Below are 21,005 nucleotides of genomic sequence, written 5' to 3'. Positions count from 1 at the left end.
AGCTCATTAAAAGTATGAATCTGACCACTAGAAAGGACAAAAATCAGGAAAGAGATGAATAGCGTATCAGCTGGTATTGAGGTTCTGTTACCAGAGTCAGAAAATGCAGGCTTCAGTGCTGTGGGCACATAATGAGAATGAACAACGAAAGACCTGCCGAAATGTATTCCACCCTGGCCCTCTTAGGAAGAAGACCACGACGAAAACCAAGAAAACGCTAAATCGATATTCTAAGATCAGATGTGAAGAAGAGAGGACACAAATGGGAAGTTGTCCTGGAGCAGAAGATGTATTAAGACATAAGAAGATGGCGAGCGCTTGTACATCACACCAGCGAAACTGGAGCTGGAACACGATGACGATGACGACGGTGATCACGAAATAAGTTACTAGTTTTCGTAACCAAAGAGAGCTCAATTTTTATTTGCAGAGAATTTTGTAAATATGATTTATTAACTCCTTGGAGTTATTTTATTCTCGATAACGAAAAAATGTCAATGTGATCCTATCACGATACACCTCCATTTACTACCTCCATTCACCGTACACCTATATAGTTCGTAGAACGATTGGAGTACACGTAAGTCAGGCGTGCCTCATGCCACTTCCACTACTGACTCCGTATTCTCGATGCCAATGACGCACCGAGAAGTAAAGTGAGTTACGACTTTTATTTCGGTACAGCGACTATTGCTGCCGGAGAACCAATGTAGAAACTCCGATTTCACTACGATGCTGCCCAACTAGGATTACAGCAGTCCAGAACCCAGTTGGTTCGATAAATATTTTCTGGCAACAGTCGTGACGCTCTGTGTTTTGTGAGCGTGAAGTGAAGCGTAACGCTATGCGGTGTCCAGCATTCCTTGTTAAACTGTAATTTCCCCTGTAACTGTGTGGCTAAACCGGTTCTTTGGTTGGGGAAAGGCAAGGACGTATCACTCGCATTAGGCCACCACCGAATAAAACGTGCCCAAAAAACTCTTCAGGTGAAAACAGCTTCAGTTATGGTTTGATATCAAGCTATCTAAAATAATTCACAGCCGACATATTACCTCTTTGCCTGCTTTAAAGCATGAATGCAGTACTCTATATTATTCTGCGTCAGTTTTACACGCAGCCGTGAAGTACGTAAGGAACTTCAGAATGGAAGTTACACAGTCATGTTCCCCAGTGTAAGGCCATTGCGCTACAGGGGTGGAGTAGTATCAGAATAGAGCACATGTTCTGGGTCTCCTGCACATACAGGTCTACAGCGGTACGGGTAACAGGTGCATAATACAGAGCGAAATGTCACAACTAGGAAACATACTCCACAGTTTAAGTATGCAGATCAGTACTATTCTTGTGGGCGAAAGGTAAAGTTGCGCTCTACCAAAACTACTGTTCGTAGTTTTGGTACAGTACGTAAATGATGTAATAAATGGTAAGATTACTGGTAGCATTGGTAGAGAAAGAAATGTAACGAAGTGTAAGAGAAAAACTGGGAGTCGACAAGTTCTTTGTTTTCCTTTGTTCGTGAACGCCCATCATTCAGTCTTAGTCCACTGTGTTTTATATCCTTACAGCATATAAACTGCATTACATAAGTAACAAAAATTAGTTGATCGCGCGAAAATTCTGCCCTTATGTAACTAAAGCAATTACTTCTGATGCAAGAACAGTTATATGCACAAACATAAGAAATATATATCCATAATTATTGTTATTTTGTACGCAACAGAACGTTCTTCGTCATGATCCAAGGCAAGTACCACTGGGGTTGATAGTATCACTACTGAAGAGAATGTGACCATCTTAACCAACAGTAAACAATTTTCTGTGACTTATGCAAAGAGTTTGAATGTGTCAATCGTGACACTGTTACAGAAATTACAATTCTATGGTATAAATGGAACACCATACGAGTTGTTGAAGTCATACCTACAGAGAAGAAAGCAAAAAGTTTCTTTATGTGGTTTAAGTCATTTAAGGAAGTTTCCCACTTCATCTAACTGGTGTGAAATTACATTAGGTGTTCCACAGGGTTCGATCATGGGTCCCCATCTGTCTTGATATAAGTGAATGACCTCCTTTCTTATCTGAAACAAGAGACTAAACTGACACTTTTTTGCTGATGATACAAGCATAATTATTAACATAGTAAAAGAAACCCCAATAAAAAATGATACAAATAATGTCTTTGGATAGTTATTGATTGGTTTCCTGCAAATGGGCTTGCTCTGAACTTTGAAAAAACACAGTACATCCAATTTTCTATGGCAAGAGGTACAGTTCCTTCAATAAATGTATCATCAACAGAAGTCAGTAGCCAGGGTAGGGCGAACTAACTTTTTGGGTGCACTTATAGATGAGAACCTTAACTGGAAAATTCATATTTTGGGTCTCCTAAAGTTAATAGGTTCAGCAACTTTTGCAATCCGAATAATTGCACATTTTGAGGCTATAGAAATTAGTAAGCTAAGATACTTTGCATACTTTCACTCTCTGATCTCATACGGAATAATATTTTGGGGTAATTCAACACTTAGGCAAAAACTATTCGCTGCTCAAAATAAAGTGGTTAGAATAATGTGTGGGGCTCCTAGTCATACATCTTGTAGGCATCTCTTTAAAAGGTTAGGAATTCTTACAACAAACTCACAATACATTTACTCAGCAATGAAATTTGTTCTCAACAATATGGATCAGTTTAAAAACAGTGAAATCCATAATTAGAAGAAAGTAAGACATACACTACCCTCTTCTTAACCAATCATTGGCACAGAAAGTGGTAAAATATGCAGCTGTAAAGCTTTTCGATAAGTTACAAGATGAAATAAAATGACAGAGCAGTAAGAGTTTTAAAAATAAATTGAAATCATATCTCCTAGACAACTGCATCCATACCATAGATGAATTTTTTAATAGGAATAAGTAAATCTCTAGGCATAATATATGCATTTTGTGCCATTTAAGTGAAGGGGGTAGGTAATAAAAATTAAGGTTTTTTTAAAAAAAGACCTTCATCCACATGTGCATTTCTTATGCGCTCGACACGTTCCACATCATCATAACGGTTACCGTCAGATTAATCAATGGAACACGTAACTAGCTAACTAACTAACTCTTGTTACTACTGATAAATGTGAAAGCTGTTTATGAGTAACATGTTTTATATTAAATTCGACGAACTACTGAAGCGATGTTTGATAGATTTTTCTTTTCCGCTTTTTATTTTTTACCAAATTGTAGCAAATTGCATTTTCTAGCGCTATATGATAATTCAGTATTTTTTCTCTATTTTTATAATATCCCTCTGTTTCACGTTACAAATAAATTTTCGAATGACACCTGAATTAAACATTGAGAGTTTCAATTTCGCTACAAGTACTGTTCGTTTTTATAAATTATAGAGTGCAGCAACCAGTCGTCCTTTTTTAGACTTTATTACGCAAATCCAGATTTCGTCAAGTGGTTAGCAATTCTCAATGCACTATTTTCTATTCTTGATGCATGTATTCAAAGAAATGTGAAAGACGCCCCAAGAACAGGGACTCACATGCACCGAGAATAGAAAATATTGCATTGAAAATGGCCAGCCGCTAGCCGAAATCTAGATCTGCGTAACAAAATCTAAAAAAGGAAGTCTGATTGCTGCACCCTATAATTTATAAGCCACGTAAAAGTCGCCGAGTGCATCCACTTTCCGAATGGAAAGTAACCTTATGTTTGTTTGTACGAAACGGACAGGAGGGTAACTATGTAGAACAAAAATGTTCCGTAGGTTAGGCGGCTCTTTGTTTGTCCTCACTCAATTTCTAGACAGTGCACCGCCTTTCGGTTTCTGCGTGAATCTAAGGCGCTGATCGTATACGTAACAAAACTGCTCGTTATGAGGTAGAGCCCGATAGGTATGCAGCACACCTGATGTGCAGGCAGTATGGGTACGACCTTAACGAGCGAAGCTACTAGGATGTCTGATTGCTGCATCTACGGAAGTTTTATGACTCTAGGGAAACGCTCTCTAGCCGCGATGAAATTCTAGCGGTGTACTGACCAAATGCAATATCGCGTCCAGTCGTAGTGAAACGGTGCCAACAATTTAACCTGTGTGTGTGTGTGTGTGTGTGTGTGTGTGTGTGTGTGTGTGTGTGTGTGTGTGTGTGTCCACCCCCCCCCCCCCCTCCCAAAGGTCAGTTCTAGCGGAATGCATCTCTAAGCCCCCCCCGTAACTTCCCCCACGTGAACTACGCACCTGTTTTCCACAGTACAGAACAAAGTGTGTTTGCAGGAATGCGTCAATTTTAAAGATCCTAAGTCTGATGAAATTGTTGGTTGGTGGATAGAGAGATGTCAGTGATATAGCTCAAGACATAGACGAAAAAGATGAAGATTGTACAATAGCCAGTGAGCACAGTTTTGCTAACGGAGGATCATTCACAGGAGAAACTTCAGGACAGTTGCGATGGCGATCTTCCTGTTCCTCTAACAAAATACTTCAAGTGTTAGTTAAAACCAAATGTGTTCTGAGTGATGGTAAAAATGCAGATCACGGCACTGAACTTCAGTTCTGCAGACTTTCTTTTTGTACTATCGAAATTCAGTTTCATATTAAACATTTACTTGCTACAGAGGTATTATAATTTGAAGAATGACAAATTCAATTCTCTAACAGGTCATTTACGATTACTGCTTAAAAAAACGCCCAAAAATGTATCTTGTGACATAAAAATTAACATATTGCAAACTTCATTTAGTGCAACGTGTTGAACAAAGAGTATTTAAATAACACTTATAATTGTAAAAACGAATGTTATATAACTTAAATTTAAAATTTCAGATGATTTGCGCCCTAAATCTCGGCTTAAACAGAGACCCCCATCTCGTGCTACACATAAGAGAAAATGCACCTCGTGAGTTAAGTGTTAACCAAGGCCGCAGAGACTTGGCTGATGTTCGTCAGGAACGAAGGCCATCGCAATCGACCACGGACAATAATTCTAGACAATTGCGAAACTGATTCGCAGACTGGCTATCGCGGAAATTTCTCACAAGAGACGGAACTCAATAGGCAGTTCTCATCCATCGACGGAGACAGTCTGCGATATCGGAAACATCGTCTCCGCGGAAAAAATGCGAAGTTACGGCAGGAGCACGGCAGGTCATGCTCGCCATTTTCTCTTCGACTGGAAAATTCGTATACACAAAGTTTATGGTAAAAAGCACAGCCATCAATGACTATTCATACTGCGCAATGTTATAAAGAACAAGAGACACAGTCAGTTAAGCGAAGGCATTATTTTCCTGCCCGACATGCAACACCTTAACGGGGCGCACAATACAACCACTGCTTCGACGTTTTCCATTAGAAGTTTGGAAGCATCCGCTACGCAACTAAGACCTTGCACTATGCGGTTCCATTTTTTCGGCCAGCCGAAAGAAAAACGGGGGAGAAATGAGAATTTCCAATAGTGAGGACTTTCAGCCAGCGATTCTCGAATGTATCCGCAACCAAGCAGCGGATTTCTATCCCAGAGGAGCTGAACGACTGGTAGAACGTTCCGATAGTTTTTTACCGAGACTTCGTGACTATGTTGAAAAACAGTGTCATGTAGCTGTATCACTCTGAAATGTAGTGCAGCATTTAACAAAATGTACTTGGCCTGCCATAGTAACCTTTAAATAACTTTTTAATGACAGGTAACAAGATAAACGTAAGGTACAGAACATATCTTTCAGAAGGCTACTAAGGTATGTAGTGGAATAAAACTTTCCTTTAGATGCTGACGTTTAACAAGCCCTCATTAACTTGGAACAATAGCACGCGACCGCGTGTTGTTGTTGTTGTTGTTGTTGTCTTCAGTCCTGAGACTGGTTTGATGCAGCTCTTCATGCTACTCTATCCTGTGCAAGCTTCTTCATCTCCCAGTACCTACTGCAGCCTACATCTTTTTGAATCTGCTTAGTGTATTCATCTCTTGGTCTCCCTCCACGATTTTGACCCTCCACGCTGCCCTCCAATACTAAATTGGTGATCCCTCGATGTCTCAGAACATGTCCTACCAACCAATCCCTTCTTCTAGTCAAGTTGTGCCACAAGCTCCTCTTCTCCCCAATTCTATTCAGTACCTCCTCATTAGCTTTGTGATCTACCCATCTAATCTTCATCATTCTTCTGTAGCACCACATTCCGAAAGCTTCTATTCTCTTCTTGTCTAAACTAGTTATCGACCACGTTTCACTTCCATACATGGCTACACTCCATACAAATACTTTCAGAAACGACTTCCTGACATTTAAATCTATACTTGATGTTAACAAATTTTCTTCTTCAGAAACGCTTTCCTTCCCATTGCCAGTCTACATTTTATATCCTCTCTACTTCGACCATCATCAGTTATTTTGCTCCCCAAATAGCAAAACTCCCTTACTACTTTAAGTGTCATTTCCTAATCTAATTCCCTCAGCATCACCCGTCTTAATTCGACTGCATTCCATTATCCTCATTTTGCTTTTGTTGATGTTCATCTTATACCCTCCTTTCAAGCCACTGTCCATTCCGTTTAGCTGCTCTTCCAAGTCCTTTGCTGTCTGACAGAATTACAATGTCATCGGCGAACCTCAAAGTTTTTATTTCTTCTTCATGGATTTTGATACCTACTCCGAACTTTTCTTTTGTCCCCTTTACTGATTGCTCAATATACAGATTGAATAGTATCGGGGATAGGCTACAACCCTGTCTCACTCCCTTCCTAACCACTGCTTCCCTTTCATGCCCCTCTACTCTAATAACTGCCATCTGCTTCCTGTACGAATTGTAAATAGCCTTTTGCTCCCTGTATTTTACCCCTGCCACCTTCAGAATTTGAAAGAGAGTCTTCCAGTCAACATTGTCAAAAGCTTTCTCTGAGGCTACAAATGCTAGAAACGTAGGTTTGCCTTTCCTTAATCTTTCTTCTAAGGTAAGTCGTAGGGTCAGTATTGCCTCATGTGTTCCAACATTTCTACGGAATCCAAACTGATCTTCCTCTGTAAAGAATTCGCGTTAGTATTTGGCAGCTGTGACTTATTAAACTGATAGTTCGGTAATTTTTACATCTGTCAATACCTGCTTTCTTTGGGATTGGAATTATTATATTATTCTTGAAGTCTGAGGGTATTTCGCCTGTCTCATACATCTTGCTCACCAGATGGTAGAGTTTTGTCAGGAATGGCTCTCCCGAGGCCGTCAGTAGTTCTAACGGAATGTTGTCTACTCCGGGGGCCTTGTTTCGACTCAGGTCTTTCAGTGCTCTGTCAAACTCTTCACGCAGTATCATATCTCCCATTTCATCTTCATCTACATCCTCTTCCATTTCCATAATATTGTCCTCAAGTACATCGCCCTTGCATAGACCCTCTATATACTCCTACCTTTATGCTTTCCCTTCTTTGCTTAGAACTGGGTTTCCATCAAAGCTCTTGATATTCATGCAAGTGGTTCTCCTTTCTCCAAAGGTCTCTCTAATTTTCCTGTAGGCAGTATCTATCTTACCCCTAGTGAGATAAGCCTCTATGTCCTTACATTTACCCCCTAGCCATTCTTGCTTAGCCATTTTGCACTTCCTGTCGATATCATTTGTGAGACGTTTGTATTCCTTTTTGCCTGCTTCATTTACTGCATTTTAAATTTTCTCCTTTCATCAATTAAATTCAATATTTCTTCTGTCACCCAAAGGTTTCTACTAGCCCTCGTCTTTTTACCTATTTGATCCTCTGCTGCCTTCACTATTTCATCCCTCAAAGCTATCCATTCTTCTTCTACTGTATTTCTTTCCCCCATTCCTGTCAATTGTTCCCTTATGCTCTCCCTGAAACTCTGTACAACCTCTGGTTCTTTCAGTTTATCCAGGTCCCATCTCCTAAAATTCCCACCTTTTCGCTGTTTCTTCAGTTTTAATCTACAGTTCATAACCAATAGATTGTGGTCAGAGTCCGCATCTGCCCCTGGAAATGCCTTACAATTTAAAACCTGGTTCCTAAATCTCTGTCTTACCATTATATAATCTGATACCTTTTAGTATCTCCTCTTACATTTCATCAATTTCTACGTCATCTGCAGAGCTAGTTGGCATATAAACTTGTACTACTGTAGTAGACGTGGCTTCATATCTATCTTGGCCACAATAATGCGTTCACTGTGCTGTTTGTAGTAGCTTACCAGCACTCCTATTTTTTATTCATTATTAAACCTACTCCTGCATTACCCCTATTTGAGTTTGTATTTATAACCCTGTATTCACCTGACCAAAAGTCTTGTTCCTTCTGCCACCGAACTTCACTAATTCCCACTATATCTAACTTAAACCTATCCATTTCCCTTTTTAAATTTTCTAACCTACCTGCCCGATTAAGGGATCTGACATTCCACGCTCCGATCCGTTGAACGCCAGTTTTCTTTCTCCTGATAACGACGTCCTCTTGAGTAGTCCCCGCCCGGAGATCCGAATGGGGGACTATTTTACCTCCGGAATATTTTACCGAATAGGATGCCATCATCATTTTATCATACAGTAAAGCTGCATGCCCTCGTGAAAAATTACGGCTGTAGTTTCCCCTTGCTTTCAGCCGTTCGCAGTATCAGAACAGCAAGGCCATTTTGGTTAGTGTTACAAGGCCAGATCAGTCAATCTTCCAGACTGTTGCCCCTGCAACTAATGACAAGGCTGCTGCCCCTCTTCATGAACCACACGTTTGTCTGGCCTCTCAACAGATACCCCTCCGTTGTAGTTGCACCTACGGTGCGGCTATCTGTATCGTTGAGGCACGCAAGCCTCCCCACCAACGGTAAGGTCCATGTCGACAATCATTAATTATGTTTTTATCGGCATACACAACAGATTACAACTGTGTGCCGGACCCTAACTCGAATCCGGCACCTTTGCCTTTCGCGGGCGATACTCTAACCAAACGAACTCCGTAGGTCGAAGCCCTGACCGGCACACAGACCATGTCTCTGAAAGAGAGCCAGGACTCATAACAGAAAGGAACGCTTATTTTCTTGTGGGTGGACCCCACAGCCTCAATAAATTTTAGAAACGACATGATTCCATCACACTGTGTTTTGAATCACTATTTGCACAACCAGTTGCACACGCTGTCCACTTTCAAGTGCATCTAAAAACATACGAAACACCATAATAAAAAAATAAAAGACAGCAAAATGATGAGAGACATAATTGCATTGGATGCAGAATTAAATAAACATAATACATAGTTACCTATAGTAACCAATGTAAGCACATCGTTTTCTGTTCGTTGAAACTCGTGTGCCCTGCATATTTGTGCACAGGATGGTCGTCAACGGTCACCTTCTAAAATAAGATGCATGACCTTTGAAGTGCTTTCGAGAACGGTAACATTATTGCCTCATTAAAATGCCACATGTACCCAGAAACACCACGGAAATGCAGCATGTAACGTATACCACAAATCACACTATATGCACTTCTTCAAATGACTGTCACATGTGCACGAATGCGTAGGAGAATCAATCAGGCCATAAAAGTGCAAGGATCATCAAGTTTTCGGAGTTTATCTGACTTTTACTAATGGTATAAGAACCGGTGCATACAGTAAGTTTCGGTACCGATGCTTATTTGTGACATCGACTTCTGTATCCATGTCTCCCACACACAACTGTTGATATGAGAGAGAGATGCTCTGATCAGTGGACACAGCATGACGAGAAAACTTTCTAACATTTGTTCTAGTCCTGACGCAACCATAAGCTCTTTTCCGGAAATATTTCTAGAAGGTTTTGCTGTTACTGATGCGTGATCAGGGACTTAATACCTTTGAGTCTCAATCACACATATTTCTAGCAAGCAAGAAATGAGGTTTAAAAAATTAAAGGAAGAAGTGGACAAACTTGTCACTTCGCATCTACAGTGTGAGGCATTTACCAATAGAGCACGAGCACAAACAGCACTGCTTTTTCTCGAGCAAAGGTAAAAACTTCTCTGGAAATTTGCGCATCCTACGGCACTGTCAAGTCGTGCAGCTGGCAAGACTTCTGTGCGGTAGCCAGTTTTATTGGCACCTTAACCCTTTTTCTTTTGAGTGAGACATTAATGCATGTTTTCTGTAATTAGTGTCGCAGTCAGAAGTGGAAATACGAAAAAAGAATATTTACCACCGTTTCGTTTTCCTACCCTGTAGCGGTAGCACAAAGAAGCACCTCCGGGGTTTCAGAAGATGACAGCACAAAAACTACAAGGTATACTCATCGATGGATAGAGCATGTTTCAAAGCTATTGATTTACATTACATGTGCTCTGCAATGCGACAAACGCCAACACGAGCGTGCAGTTCATTGATACGAACTGTGAGGAAAGGTGTGACGGCAGCATGCTCCGCATATCTGTTCGCATGGTTGCCTACCTGCAAGGCTAAACTAATTCGATGATGCGACAATACTGAGCAGAGGTTAACGACGGAACCTGAACACACCAAAAACTACGGGTGCATGCTGCAATTATAAGCACTCTGCGAACAGTGATACATAGCAATGACCTGGTACAAATTCCCACTAGCTCTTTGATAAAATATCGTGGCAACATACAGGGCGTGGGTAAAGACATAGGCACACAAAAACACAATACATACGATGCCTAACACGGTGCTGCAACGCCGCTGGCATTCAAGAGAGCTTCCAGTTGTCAGAATGAATAAATAGAGGCCCTGTGTTGTTTCAAGGGAATCATATCACGCTTCCTGCAAAATAATGGAAAGTTTAGCCAACGATGATGGATGTGGATAGTGATCACGCACCGTTCTCTACAAAGCATACCACAAAACCTCAGTAATATGAGATCTGGTAACTGTGGTGACAGAGGAGATACGGCAATTTATCCTCGTGCCCACAAAACCAGTGCTGGACGATGCAATGTGTGTGAATAGGAGCCCTGATGTCCTGGAAGACAGCGAATTGTGTAACGAACGTCGTACTACGGGACGGTCACATAATCGTTCTCAGTAATGCGACCTTTCCGAGAAACCATGGGGCACATGGAATACCGTGACATGGCTGCTCCAATCACCACCAAATCCGCCGTCCGTTTTACTCTTGGAACGTAAATTTGATCAGAAGTTGGAAACAGTGTGAAGCAAGACTCGTCCAAGCAGATGACACTCTTCCATTGCTCCATAGCCCAGGTTTTATGGCTTTGGCACCACGTTCCCCTGTTATGAGCATTTACGTCACTGATGATCGGTGCTGAAATTCCAGCTCAACCTGTGATTTCCAACTTATGGAGCTCCCTTTGTGTTTTGGTGCTGACAGTGTTTGCAAGTGCAGCATTCAATTCTGCAGTGACTATTGCAGCTGTTGTCTTATTTTTCGTCACAATCCTCTTTAATGACCATCCGTCTTGATCACTCAAACACTTCCGTCCACGTTGTGACCAAACGGATGACGATTCTCCGCTTTCTTTCTATGTAGTGCAAATCTTTAACATAGCGCCTCTATAAACCCCAAACAGGTCAGCTCCCTTGATTATGCAATCACCCACTGTACAGGCAACAATTTGCCCAAGTTCGAATACACTTAGCTCCTTCACAATGCATTCACAACTACACAGAACACTGTTCTTACCACGAGTGACAACTGCACATAATGAGCACATTGCATTGGTACTTTATGTGGTCAGTTACCACAGTAAATCTGCAGGTTGGCTGGAATCTGCACTCATGTTCAAGCATGCATATCATGAGGTATTGCCGTATTTTTCTCTAATCCCTGTACATCTTAGTGGTGATCACGACCGTGATCGCCGTCGCTAATCCCTGTACATCTTAGTGGTGATCACGACCGTGATCGCCGTCGCTAATCCCTGTACATCTTAGTGGCGATCACGACCGTGATCGCCGTCGCTAATCCCTGTACATCTTAGTGGCGATCACGACCGTGATCGCCGTCGCTAATCCCTGTACATCTTAGTGGCGATCACGACCGTGGTCGCCGTCGCCGTGATCACGACCGTGGTCGCCGTCGCCGTGATCACGACCGTGGTCGCCGTCGCCGTGATCACGACCGTGGTCGCCGTCGCCGTGATCACGACCGTGGTCGCCGTCGCCGTGATCACGACCGTGGTCGCCGTCGCCGTGATCACGACCGTGGTCGCCGTCGCCGTGATCACGACCGTGGTCGCCGTCGCCGTGATCACGACCGTGGTCGCCGTCGCCGTGATCACGACCGTGGTCGCCGTCGCCGTGATCACGACCGTGGTCGCCGTCGCCGTGATCACGACCGTGGTCGCCGTCGCCGTGATCACGACCGTGGTCGCCGTCGCCGTGATCACGACCGTGATCGCCGTCGCCGTGATCACGACCGTGATCGCCGTCGCCGTGATCACGACCGTGATCGCCGTCGCCGTGATCACGACCGTGATCGCCGTCGCCGTGATCACGACCGTGATCGCCGTCGCCGTGATCACGACCGTGATCGCCGTCGCCGTGATCACGACCGTGATCGCCGTCGCCGTGATCACGACCGTGATCGCCGTCGCCGTGATCACGACCGTGATCGCCGTCGCCGTGATCACGACCGTGATCGCCGTCGCCGTGATCACGACCGTGATCGCCGTCGCCGTGATCACGACCGTGATCGCCGTCGCCGTGATCACGACCGTGATCGCCGTCGCCGTGATCACGACCGTGATCGCCGTCGCCGTGATCACGACCGTGATCGCCGTCGCCGTGATCACGACCGTGGTCGTCGTCGAGATCATGATGACCGCTATTGCCGTCGTCCTTGTGATCACAATCACTATGATCGTCACTGTCGTAGCCATAGTCATCATAGATAATGAGTTGGTTTTGGAAGGGATTCTTGGTATATGATGGGGTGTGTATTTACTTGTGATGCACGCTTACCGGCCTGGCTCACGGCATCGCTGAGCAGGTCGGGTGCGACGTCGCGCTCCAGGTCGGCCTGCTTGCAGACGACGGAGACGGCGGCGTTGGCGCGGCGCACCGCCTCGGCCGTGGCGCCCAGCCCGTCCGCGTTCCTGGCCACCAGCACCATGAGCGAGCCCTGGCCCACGCGCCGGCCAGCCTCCAGCGCCACGGCGCGCCCGATGCCGCGGCTCGCGCCCGTCACCACCACCAGTGAGCGCCGCCCCCAAGCGCTGCCGCCCACGCACTCGTTATTCGTCTCAGGCATCGTCAGTCCCTACAACAACACATTCTGATACCTCGCTGTGCCACTATTATTACTACTACTAACAATAATAATAATAATAATAATAATAAACTGCGTAAATAAAAAACCTGTTAAGACAAATGTACGAGGGTCAGTCAAATGAAAAACCTTAAATATTTTTTTAAATATTATTTATTGTGCGAAAAGCAAAGATCCCGAGTCTCGGTCCGGCACACAGTTTTAATCTGCCAGGAAGTTTCAACTACTGTATCATCTGCACAGATGAAAGATCTTGTGACATGTTCAATTGCTTGGTCATTGGTATAGATATTATACAACAACGGGGCTAACACACTTTCTTGTGGAATGCCATTATTCTGTATCCTCCATCGACTTCTTTTGTTTTGTAGAGTAACAAAGAAGCGTCTGTTTTGTAACAGACATCTCATAAATTGCGTCAGATGATAGTCTTTCGTAACAACATAGGTCTTCCCTAATAATTTCTTATAGCTGATGGTGTCGAAGGCGGCAGTGAGATCGACGAACGCAACACCAGTTATCTGTTTGCGTTCGTAACCTTCTTCTATATATTGTGTCAAATTCAAGATCTGTCCACAACAAGACTTCCCTGGACGAAAGCCCGTTTGTTCTCTTATCAGTGTTTGGTCAATATGGACTGAGATGCAATTAAGTATCATTCTTTCTAGGACTTTATAAAGATGACAGAAGTGATATCGGTCTGTGGGCTGCTTTCCAGGTTTCAACAGAGCCAAAATTTTGGTTTTTCTCCAAATCTGGTATTTGCAGTCTTGAGACTGCAGTCCCATAGTGCTCAGAGCCATTTGACAACAGACAGAAAGACAGACAGACAGACCCACTCACTCACTTACTCACTCACCCACCTCACTCACCATCTCAGACCGCTAAGGATAGAAACTTGAAATTTGGCGAAGGTGTGGATCGTATACCTCAGGGGCCGTTTAAGAAGAGATTCTGCGAAATTCCAACCCTAATGGATGAAATAGGGGATGAATGTTTTTCTTTTTTTTATTTTCACTATTACGTCATTTCTGAAGCTTGGCCTACGAAAACAGATATTTCGTTTCTTGGTCAGAAATAAAGAAATACGTGTTTCAGCATTTTTGGAAATTTAATCCCATGGAGGTAAAATAGTGAGTGAAGACCGACTTTAAAAATATATTCTCATTGAAGAACTGCTTAAGTATTTTTAAATCTACATCTATGAACATTGGTCTTTGACTTTTCGCTTACAAATAAAAAAATAAGTGTTTCAGTGTTTTTGGAAATTGAGTCCCTAAGGCGGTGAAGCAGGGGATGAGATTTTTTACGGAAATATTTTGTTATGAAAGCACTTGTAAGCCAAGTCTATGAAAATTTGCATTTGGCTTCTCCGTTGGAAATAAAACATACGCATGGCACTGTTTTTGGAAATTCAACCCCTTTGGAGACGAAACTTTTTGTGAAAGTATTTCATTGCGAGAGCATTTTTAAAGTCAAATCTTTGAAAATTGGTGTCTGGCTTCTGGCTAGAGATGAAAAAAATAGGTGTTTCACTGTTTTTGGAAATTCAGCCCCTAAGCAGGTGAAATAGGGTCAGATTGATTCACTGACTTACCATCGCCCAGTCCAAACCGCTAAGGGTAGAAACTTGAAGTTTGGAAAGGGATTGTCCGAAATTCCATTCCTAAGGGAGTGGAGAGGGGATGAAAGGTTTCTTGAAAGTGTGTTGCTACTACGGGAACTTTGAAGCTAGAATTAAGAAAACTGGTGTTTGGTTTCTCAGTCAGAAAATAAAAAATGTGTTTCAGCATTTTTGGAAATTCAACCACTAAGGGGGTAAAATAGTTCGCGACTTTCTTTAAAAGAAAAAATTAATAAAGAACTATTAATGGATTTTTAAGGCTACATCTATGACAACTGGTATGTGATTTCTCGGTTAGAAATGAAATAATAAAAATGGGTAACCTGATGGATAATAATGTGTTTCAGTGTTCCTGGAATTCAACCCCTAAGGCAGTGCAATAGGAGATGAGAATTTAAGAAAACATTTAGTTGTATTAAAAAAATTTAAAGCTAAATTTATGAAAATTGCTAGTTCACTTCACGGATAGATATAAAGACTTATTTGTTAGGGAATGGCAGTTGCTATGGAAGCATCTCCACGAGAACGCGAAAAGCATGATCAACAAAAACTTCTGATTCCAGCTACTATAATCTTAATTTGGTCAGAAATACATTCGGGAAAGACCTTACTTATATGGCCTTAATTAGCATGGGAAGCTTAGAAAGTTTTGCAATTTGTGAACAACATAAAAATTACGATTAAATAAAAACAAAAATTTCAGCAGGCCATACGCTCTACAAGAGCGAAGCAGAGGGCACTAAGCTAGTTGCTGTATGCAGGATGTCTCAAGAAGAATGGTCAGTATCCAGGGATATGACAGGAATGATCATTCGAAGCAAAAAATTCTAGCAAAAATGGACTCGAGGATGCATACCTTCAGAGCTAATATCACTTGTTCATCTTCACTACTGTGAAATATATTTCTACCGAACAACTGGTCTGGTCATAGCTCTTACAGCATGCATTTTAGAATCCATGTTTACTGCACGTTTTCTTCGACAGATCGCTCCTGTCACATTGCTCAGTACTGACTTACCCCCTGAGACACCCGTTATAATCTGCTTTTTCGCAGTGTGTTCCTGAGTGGGGAAGGAGAGTCTTCAGGTCTACCTATTCGACCATCTGAATTCCAGTTTCAGATAAACATCTTTCATTGGGCGATCTAGAATTCCTCTAAACTCGCTGCAAGGACACGGCAGATTGGGCAGGCTTTTTATAACGTCCGGGCAACCTGTTCTTCAGGACCCAAAGAGAAGGAAAAATCCCACGAGCTTACACAACCGCACTCGTACATACATGTCTCCCACTGCATATCGTGGCGGCCACATAATGTTTCCACGTTTACTGATACAAGACTAGCTCTCAGTCATTACTGTAAACACTGTAACAAGGCTCGTAAGCGATGTACTTTAAACAAACGCTCTTATCTTAAGTGCGAAACTATGTGGTAAGAGTCTATGAAGTGTAGGAAAGTTTTCATATGATATCAACAGTATACGGAAATCAGTCTTTAATATGTTATCTTTCGTTGTCTATGGCTCTGTCCAAACGCTGCGTTAGATAGATTAGGCCCGAGATGAATTTTTGTGGTTTAAGAAGCGACTAGTGTCAATTTCTATTTTCTATCAAATCACGCCATGTTGTAAAACGATATACAACCGGTTTCGACCGTGTTGCAGGTAAGAGGGAGTATGTAATACTTCTGTGGCAACAATGGCACTTCTTCCCGTATATTTTCGTAAACGGAGCGTTAATGAGATTCAACATATGATTGGATGTTTTGAGCGGAGAGGAAAGGAACTGATGTTCTTTATTGATTGTAATTTAAGATGAAATTTTGGTAGCCAACATTTTTGTTTGTTGTTGCAGCTTTACGGCGGAAAATAGCCGAGGACAAAATAAAATGGTCCGACTTCAAGGGAAAGGACTCCGTACGTCTTCAATCGACAAAGAAGTACCTAAATGGCATTAGCAGCTGGGATGGGCTCGCAGCTTAACAGATGACGGCTTTTGTGACGTGGTACTGTTGTTCCTGCAGTGTCCGGTGTGATTAGAGAGAATCAGTACATTGTGTACCTGGCTCTCCATTCATAATACCCAATCGTATGGCGACCTTTTTTGTTAGCTCCTACTAATGAAATATAGTCGGAAGAGGGAAGGCAGAATGTTAAAGTTGGGTACTACTAGTATCACGTAACATAATGAAGGCCAATTGCAACGTTCATACATCGCATTACTACATGGCGTGGTCTACAACTAAGAAGAATTTAATGAAAATTTCCTCTGTATTCGCTAGGAATAATTAAGTCAGACATGAAGACATGTGACATGAGGGCTACGGAATGTACAACATGACATCTTTTTTATTCTTTTTTTTGGTCATCAGTCTACTGACTGGTTTGATGCGGCCCGCCACAAATTCCTTTCCTGTGCTAACCTCTTCATCTCAGAGTAGCACTTGAACCTACGTCCTCAATTATTTGCTTGACGTATTCCAATCTCTGTCTCCCTCTACAGTTTTTGCCCTCTACAGCTCCCTCTAGTACCATGGAAGTCATTCCCTCATGTCTTAGCAGATGTCCTATCATCCTGTCCCTTCTCCTTATCAGCGTTTTCCACATATTCCTTTCCTCTCCGATTCTGCGTAGAACCTCTTCATTCCTTACCTTATCAGTCCACCTAATTTTCAACATTCGTCTATAGCACCACATCTCAAATGCTTCGATTCTCTTCTGTTCCGGTTTTCCCACAGTCCATGTTTCACTACCATACAATGCTCTACTCCAGACGTACATCCTCAGAAATTTCTTCCTCAAATTAAGGCCGGTATTTGATATCAGTAAACTTCTCTTGGCCAGAAACGCCTTTTTTGCCATAGCGAGTCTGCTTTTGATGTCCTCCTTGCTCCGTCCGTCATTGGTTATTTTACTGCCTAGGTAGCAGAATTCCTTAACTTCATTGACTTCGTGACCATCAATCGTGATGTTAAGTTTCTCGGTGTTCTCATTTCTACTACATCTCATTACCTTCGTCTTTCTCCGATTTACTCTCAACCCATACAGTGTACTCATTAGACTGTTCATTCCGTTCAGCAGATCATTTAATTCTTCTTCGCTTTCACCCAGGATAGCAATGTCATCAGCGAATCGTATCATTGATATCCATTCACCTTGTATTTTAATTCCACTCCTGAACCTTTCTTTTATTTCCATCATTGCTTCCTCGATGTACAGATTGAAGAGTAGGGGCGAAAGGCTACAGCATTATCTTACACCCTTCTTAATACGAGCATTTCGTTCTTGATCGTCCACTCTTATTATTCCCTCTTGGTTGTTGTGGCTGTGAGCACTATGGGACTTAACTACTGAGGTCATCAGTCCCCTAGAACTTAGAACTACTTAAACCTAACTAACCTAAGGACATCACACACATCCATGCCCGAGGCAGGATTCGAACCTGCGACCGTAGCGGTCACGCGGTTCCAAACTGACGCGCTTAGAACCGCACGGCCACACCGGCCGGCCTTGGTTGTTGTACATATTGTATATGACCCGTCTCTCCCTATAGCTTACCCCTACTTTTTTCAGAATCTCGAACAGCTTGCACCATTTTATATCGTCGAATGCTTTTTCCAGGTCGACAAATCCTATGAAAGTGTCTTGATTTTTCTTTAGCCTTGCTTCCATTATTAGCCGTAACGTCAGAATTGCCTCTCGTCCCTTTACTTTTCCTAAAGCCAAACTGATCGTCACCTAGCGCATTCTTTTCCATTCTTCTGTATATTATTCTTGTAAGCAGCTTCGATGCATGAGCTGTTAAGCTGATTGTGCGATAATTCTCGCACTTGTCAGCTCTTGCCGTCTTCGCAATTGTGTGGATGATGCTTCTCCGAAAGTCAGATGGTATGTCGCCAGACTCATATTCTACACACCAACGTGAATAGTCGTTTTGTTGCCACTTCCCCCAATGATTTTAGAAATTCTGATGGAATGTTGTCTATCCCTTCTGCCTTATTTGACCGTAAGTCCTCCAAAGCTTTTTAAAATTTCGATTCTAATACTGGATCCCCTATCTCTGCTAAATCGACTCTTGTTTCTTCTTCTATCACATCATACAAATCTTCACCCTCATAGAGGCTTTCAATGTATTCTTTCCACCTATCCGCTCTCTCCTCTGCATTTAACCGTGGAATTCCCGTTGCACTCTTAATGTTACCACCGTTGCTTTTAATGTCACCAAAGGTTGTTTTGACTTTCCTGTATGCTGAGTCTGTCCTTCCGACAATCATATCTTTTTCGATGTCTTCACATTTTTCCTGCAGCCATTTCGTCTTAGCTTCCCTGCGCTTCCTATTTATTTCATTCCTCAGCGACTTGTATTTTTGTATTGCTGATTTTCCCGGAACATGTTTGTACTTCCTCCTTTCATCAATCAACTGAAGTATTTCTTCTGTTACCCATGGTTTCTTCACAGCTACCTTCTTTGTACCTATGTTTTCCTTCCCAACTTCTGTGATGGCCCTTTTTAGAGATGTCCATTCCTCTTCAACTGTACTGCCTACTGCGCTATTCCTTATTGCTGTATCTATAGCGTTAGAGAACTTCAAACGTATCTCGTCATTCCTTAGTACTTCCGTATCTCACTTCTTTGTGTATTGATTCTTCCTGACTAATGTCTTGAACTTCAGCCTACTCTTCATCACTACTATATTGTGATCTGAGTCTATATCTGCTCCTGGGTACGCCTTACAATCCAGTATCTGATTTCGGAATATCTGTCTGACCATGATGTAATCTAATTGAAATCTTCCCATATCTCCCGGCCTTTTCTAAGTATATCTCCTCCTCTTGTGATTCTTGAACAGAGTATTCGCTATTACCAGCTGAAACTTGTTACAGAACTCAATTAGTTGTTCCCCTCTTTCATTCCTTGTCCCAAGCCCATATTCTCCTGTAACCTTTTCTTCTACTCCTTCCCCTACAACTGCATTCCAGTCGCCCATGACTATTAGATTTTCGTCCCCCTTTACATACTGCATTACCCTTTCAATATCCTCATACACTTTCTCTATCTGTTCATCTTCAGCTTGCGACGTCGGCATGTATACCTCAACTATCGTTGTCGGTGTTGGTCTGCTGTCGATTCTGATTAGAACAACCCGGTCACTGAACTGTTCACAGTAACACACCCTCTGCCCTACCTTCCTATTCATAACGAATCCTACACCTGTTATACCATTTTCTGCTGCTGTTGATATTACCCGATACTCATCTGACCAGAAATCCTTGTCTTCCTTCCACTTCACTTCACTGACCCCTACTATATCTAGAGTGAGCCTTTGCATTTCCCTTTCCAGATTTTCTAGTTTCCCTACCACGTTCAAGCTTCTGACATTCCACGCCCCGACTCGTAGAACGTTATCCTTTCGTTGATTATTCAATCTTTTTCTCATGGTAACCTCCCCCTTGGCAGTCCCCTCCCAGTCTGTAACTACAGTAGCCGAAGTCGTTAACGCACGCCTGTGCGGTGGTTCTCTACTCGGAGGAAAGCAGGCTCGAATCCTGATGGTGGCAGATTTTCGCTGTGAGTATTTGTGGAGAGGAAGTGGCGGCGTATGAGATGAGGCCATCTGACGCTTGATATTGATCCGTCCGTCGGATGGCAACGTCAATTCTGGCGGCCCCCCTTTGTGCTTTTCGGAAGTAGTAGGTTAAGTGCCGGCACCATGTTTCACTCTCTCCCTTTCCTTCATTCATAACACAAACACAGCATTACACTGTACAAGCACTCATTGCAACACAGTCATCCACACAACGCAGATACATACTTTACGCTTCCTAACAGATGGAGGAAGGCAACAGCAAAGCACCTCCACTAGGGCCTTGCCATGAGCGGCGATACAGCACTCTTTCCTCTGCTCCCCTAAGCCCATTCCCTCAGTATGGGACTAGTATTATTACTACTACTGCTACTCCCTACTACTGCTACTAGTTCTACTATCTTTTTTTGCAAATTTCGTCGCCGCTAACCTCCCCGGAAAGGAATAATCCATGGTTTTATGACTTAACCGTCCGCCCCCGGTAGCTGAGAGGTCAGCGCGACAGAATGTCAATCCTAACGGCCCGGTTTCGATTCCCGGCTGGGTCGAAGATTTTCTCTGCTCAGCGACTGGGTGTTACATTGTCCTAATCATCATCA

At 42.7% G+C, this 21,005-nt stretch overlaps 1 protein-coding gene across 1 annotated transcript in view; it reads right to left on the bottom strand.

Moving 5' to 3' along the window:
* LOC124545227 (sepiapterin reductase) overlaps nucleotides 1-21,005 on the bottom strand; it is a 155,698-nt gene that overhangs the window by 76,922 nt on the left and 57,771 nt on the right. Inside the window, exon 2 of the mRNA XM_047124097.1 lies at nucleotides 12,895-13,192. Coding sequence (XP_046980053.1) covers nucleotides 12,895-13,183 — 289 coding nt within the window. The 5' untranslated portion in view covers nucleotides 13,184-13,192. The remainder of the gene's footprint in view (nucleotides 1-12,894; nucleotides 13,193-21,005) is intronic.

Source organism: Schistocerca americana, chromosome 8 (genome assembly GCF_021461395.2).
Source record: "Schistocerca americana isolate TAMUIC-IGC-003095 chromosome 8, iqSchAmer2.1, whole genome shotgun sequence".
NCBI lineage: Eukaryota > Metazoa > Arthropoda > Insecta > Orthoptera > Acrididae > Schistocerca > Schistocerca americana.
Note: the sequence above shows the minus strand (reverse complement) of the source record. Positions and strands in the feature narration are given on the sequence as shown.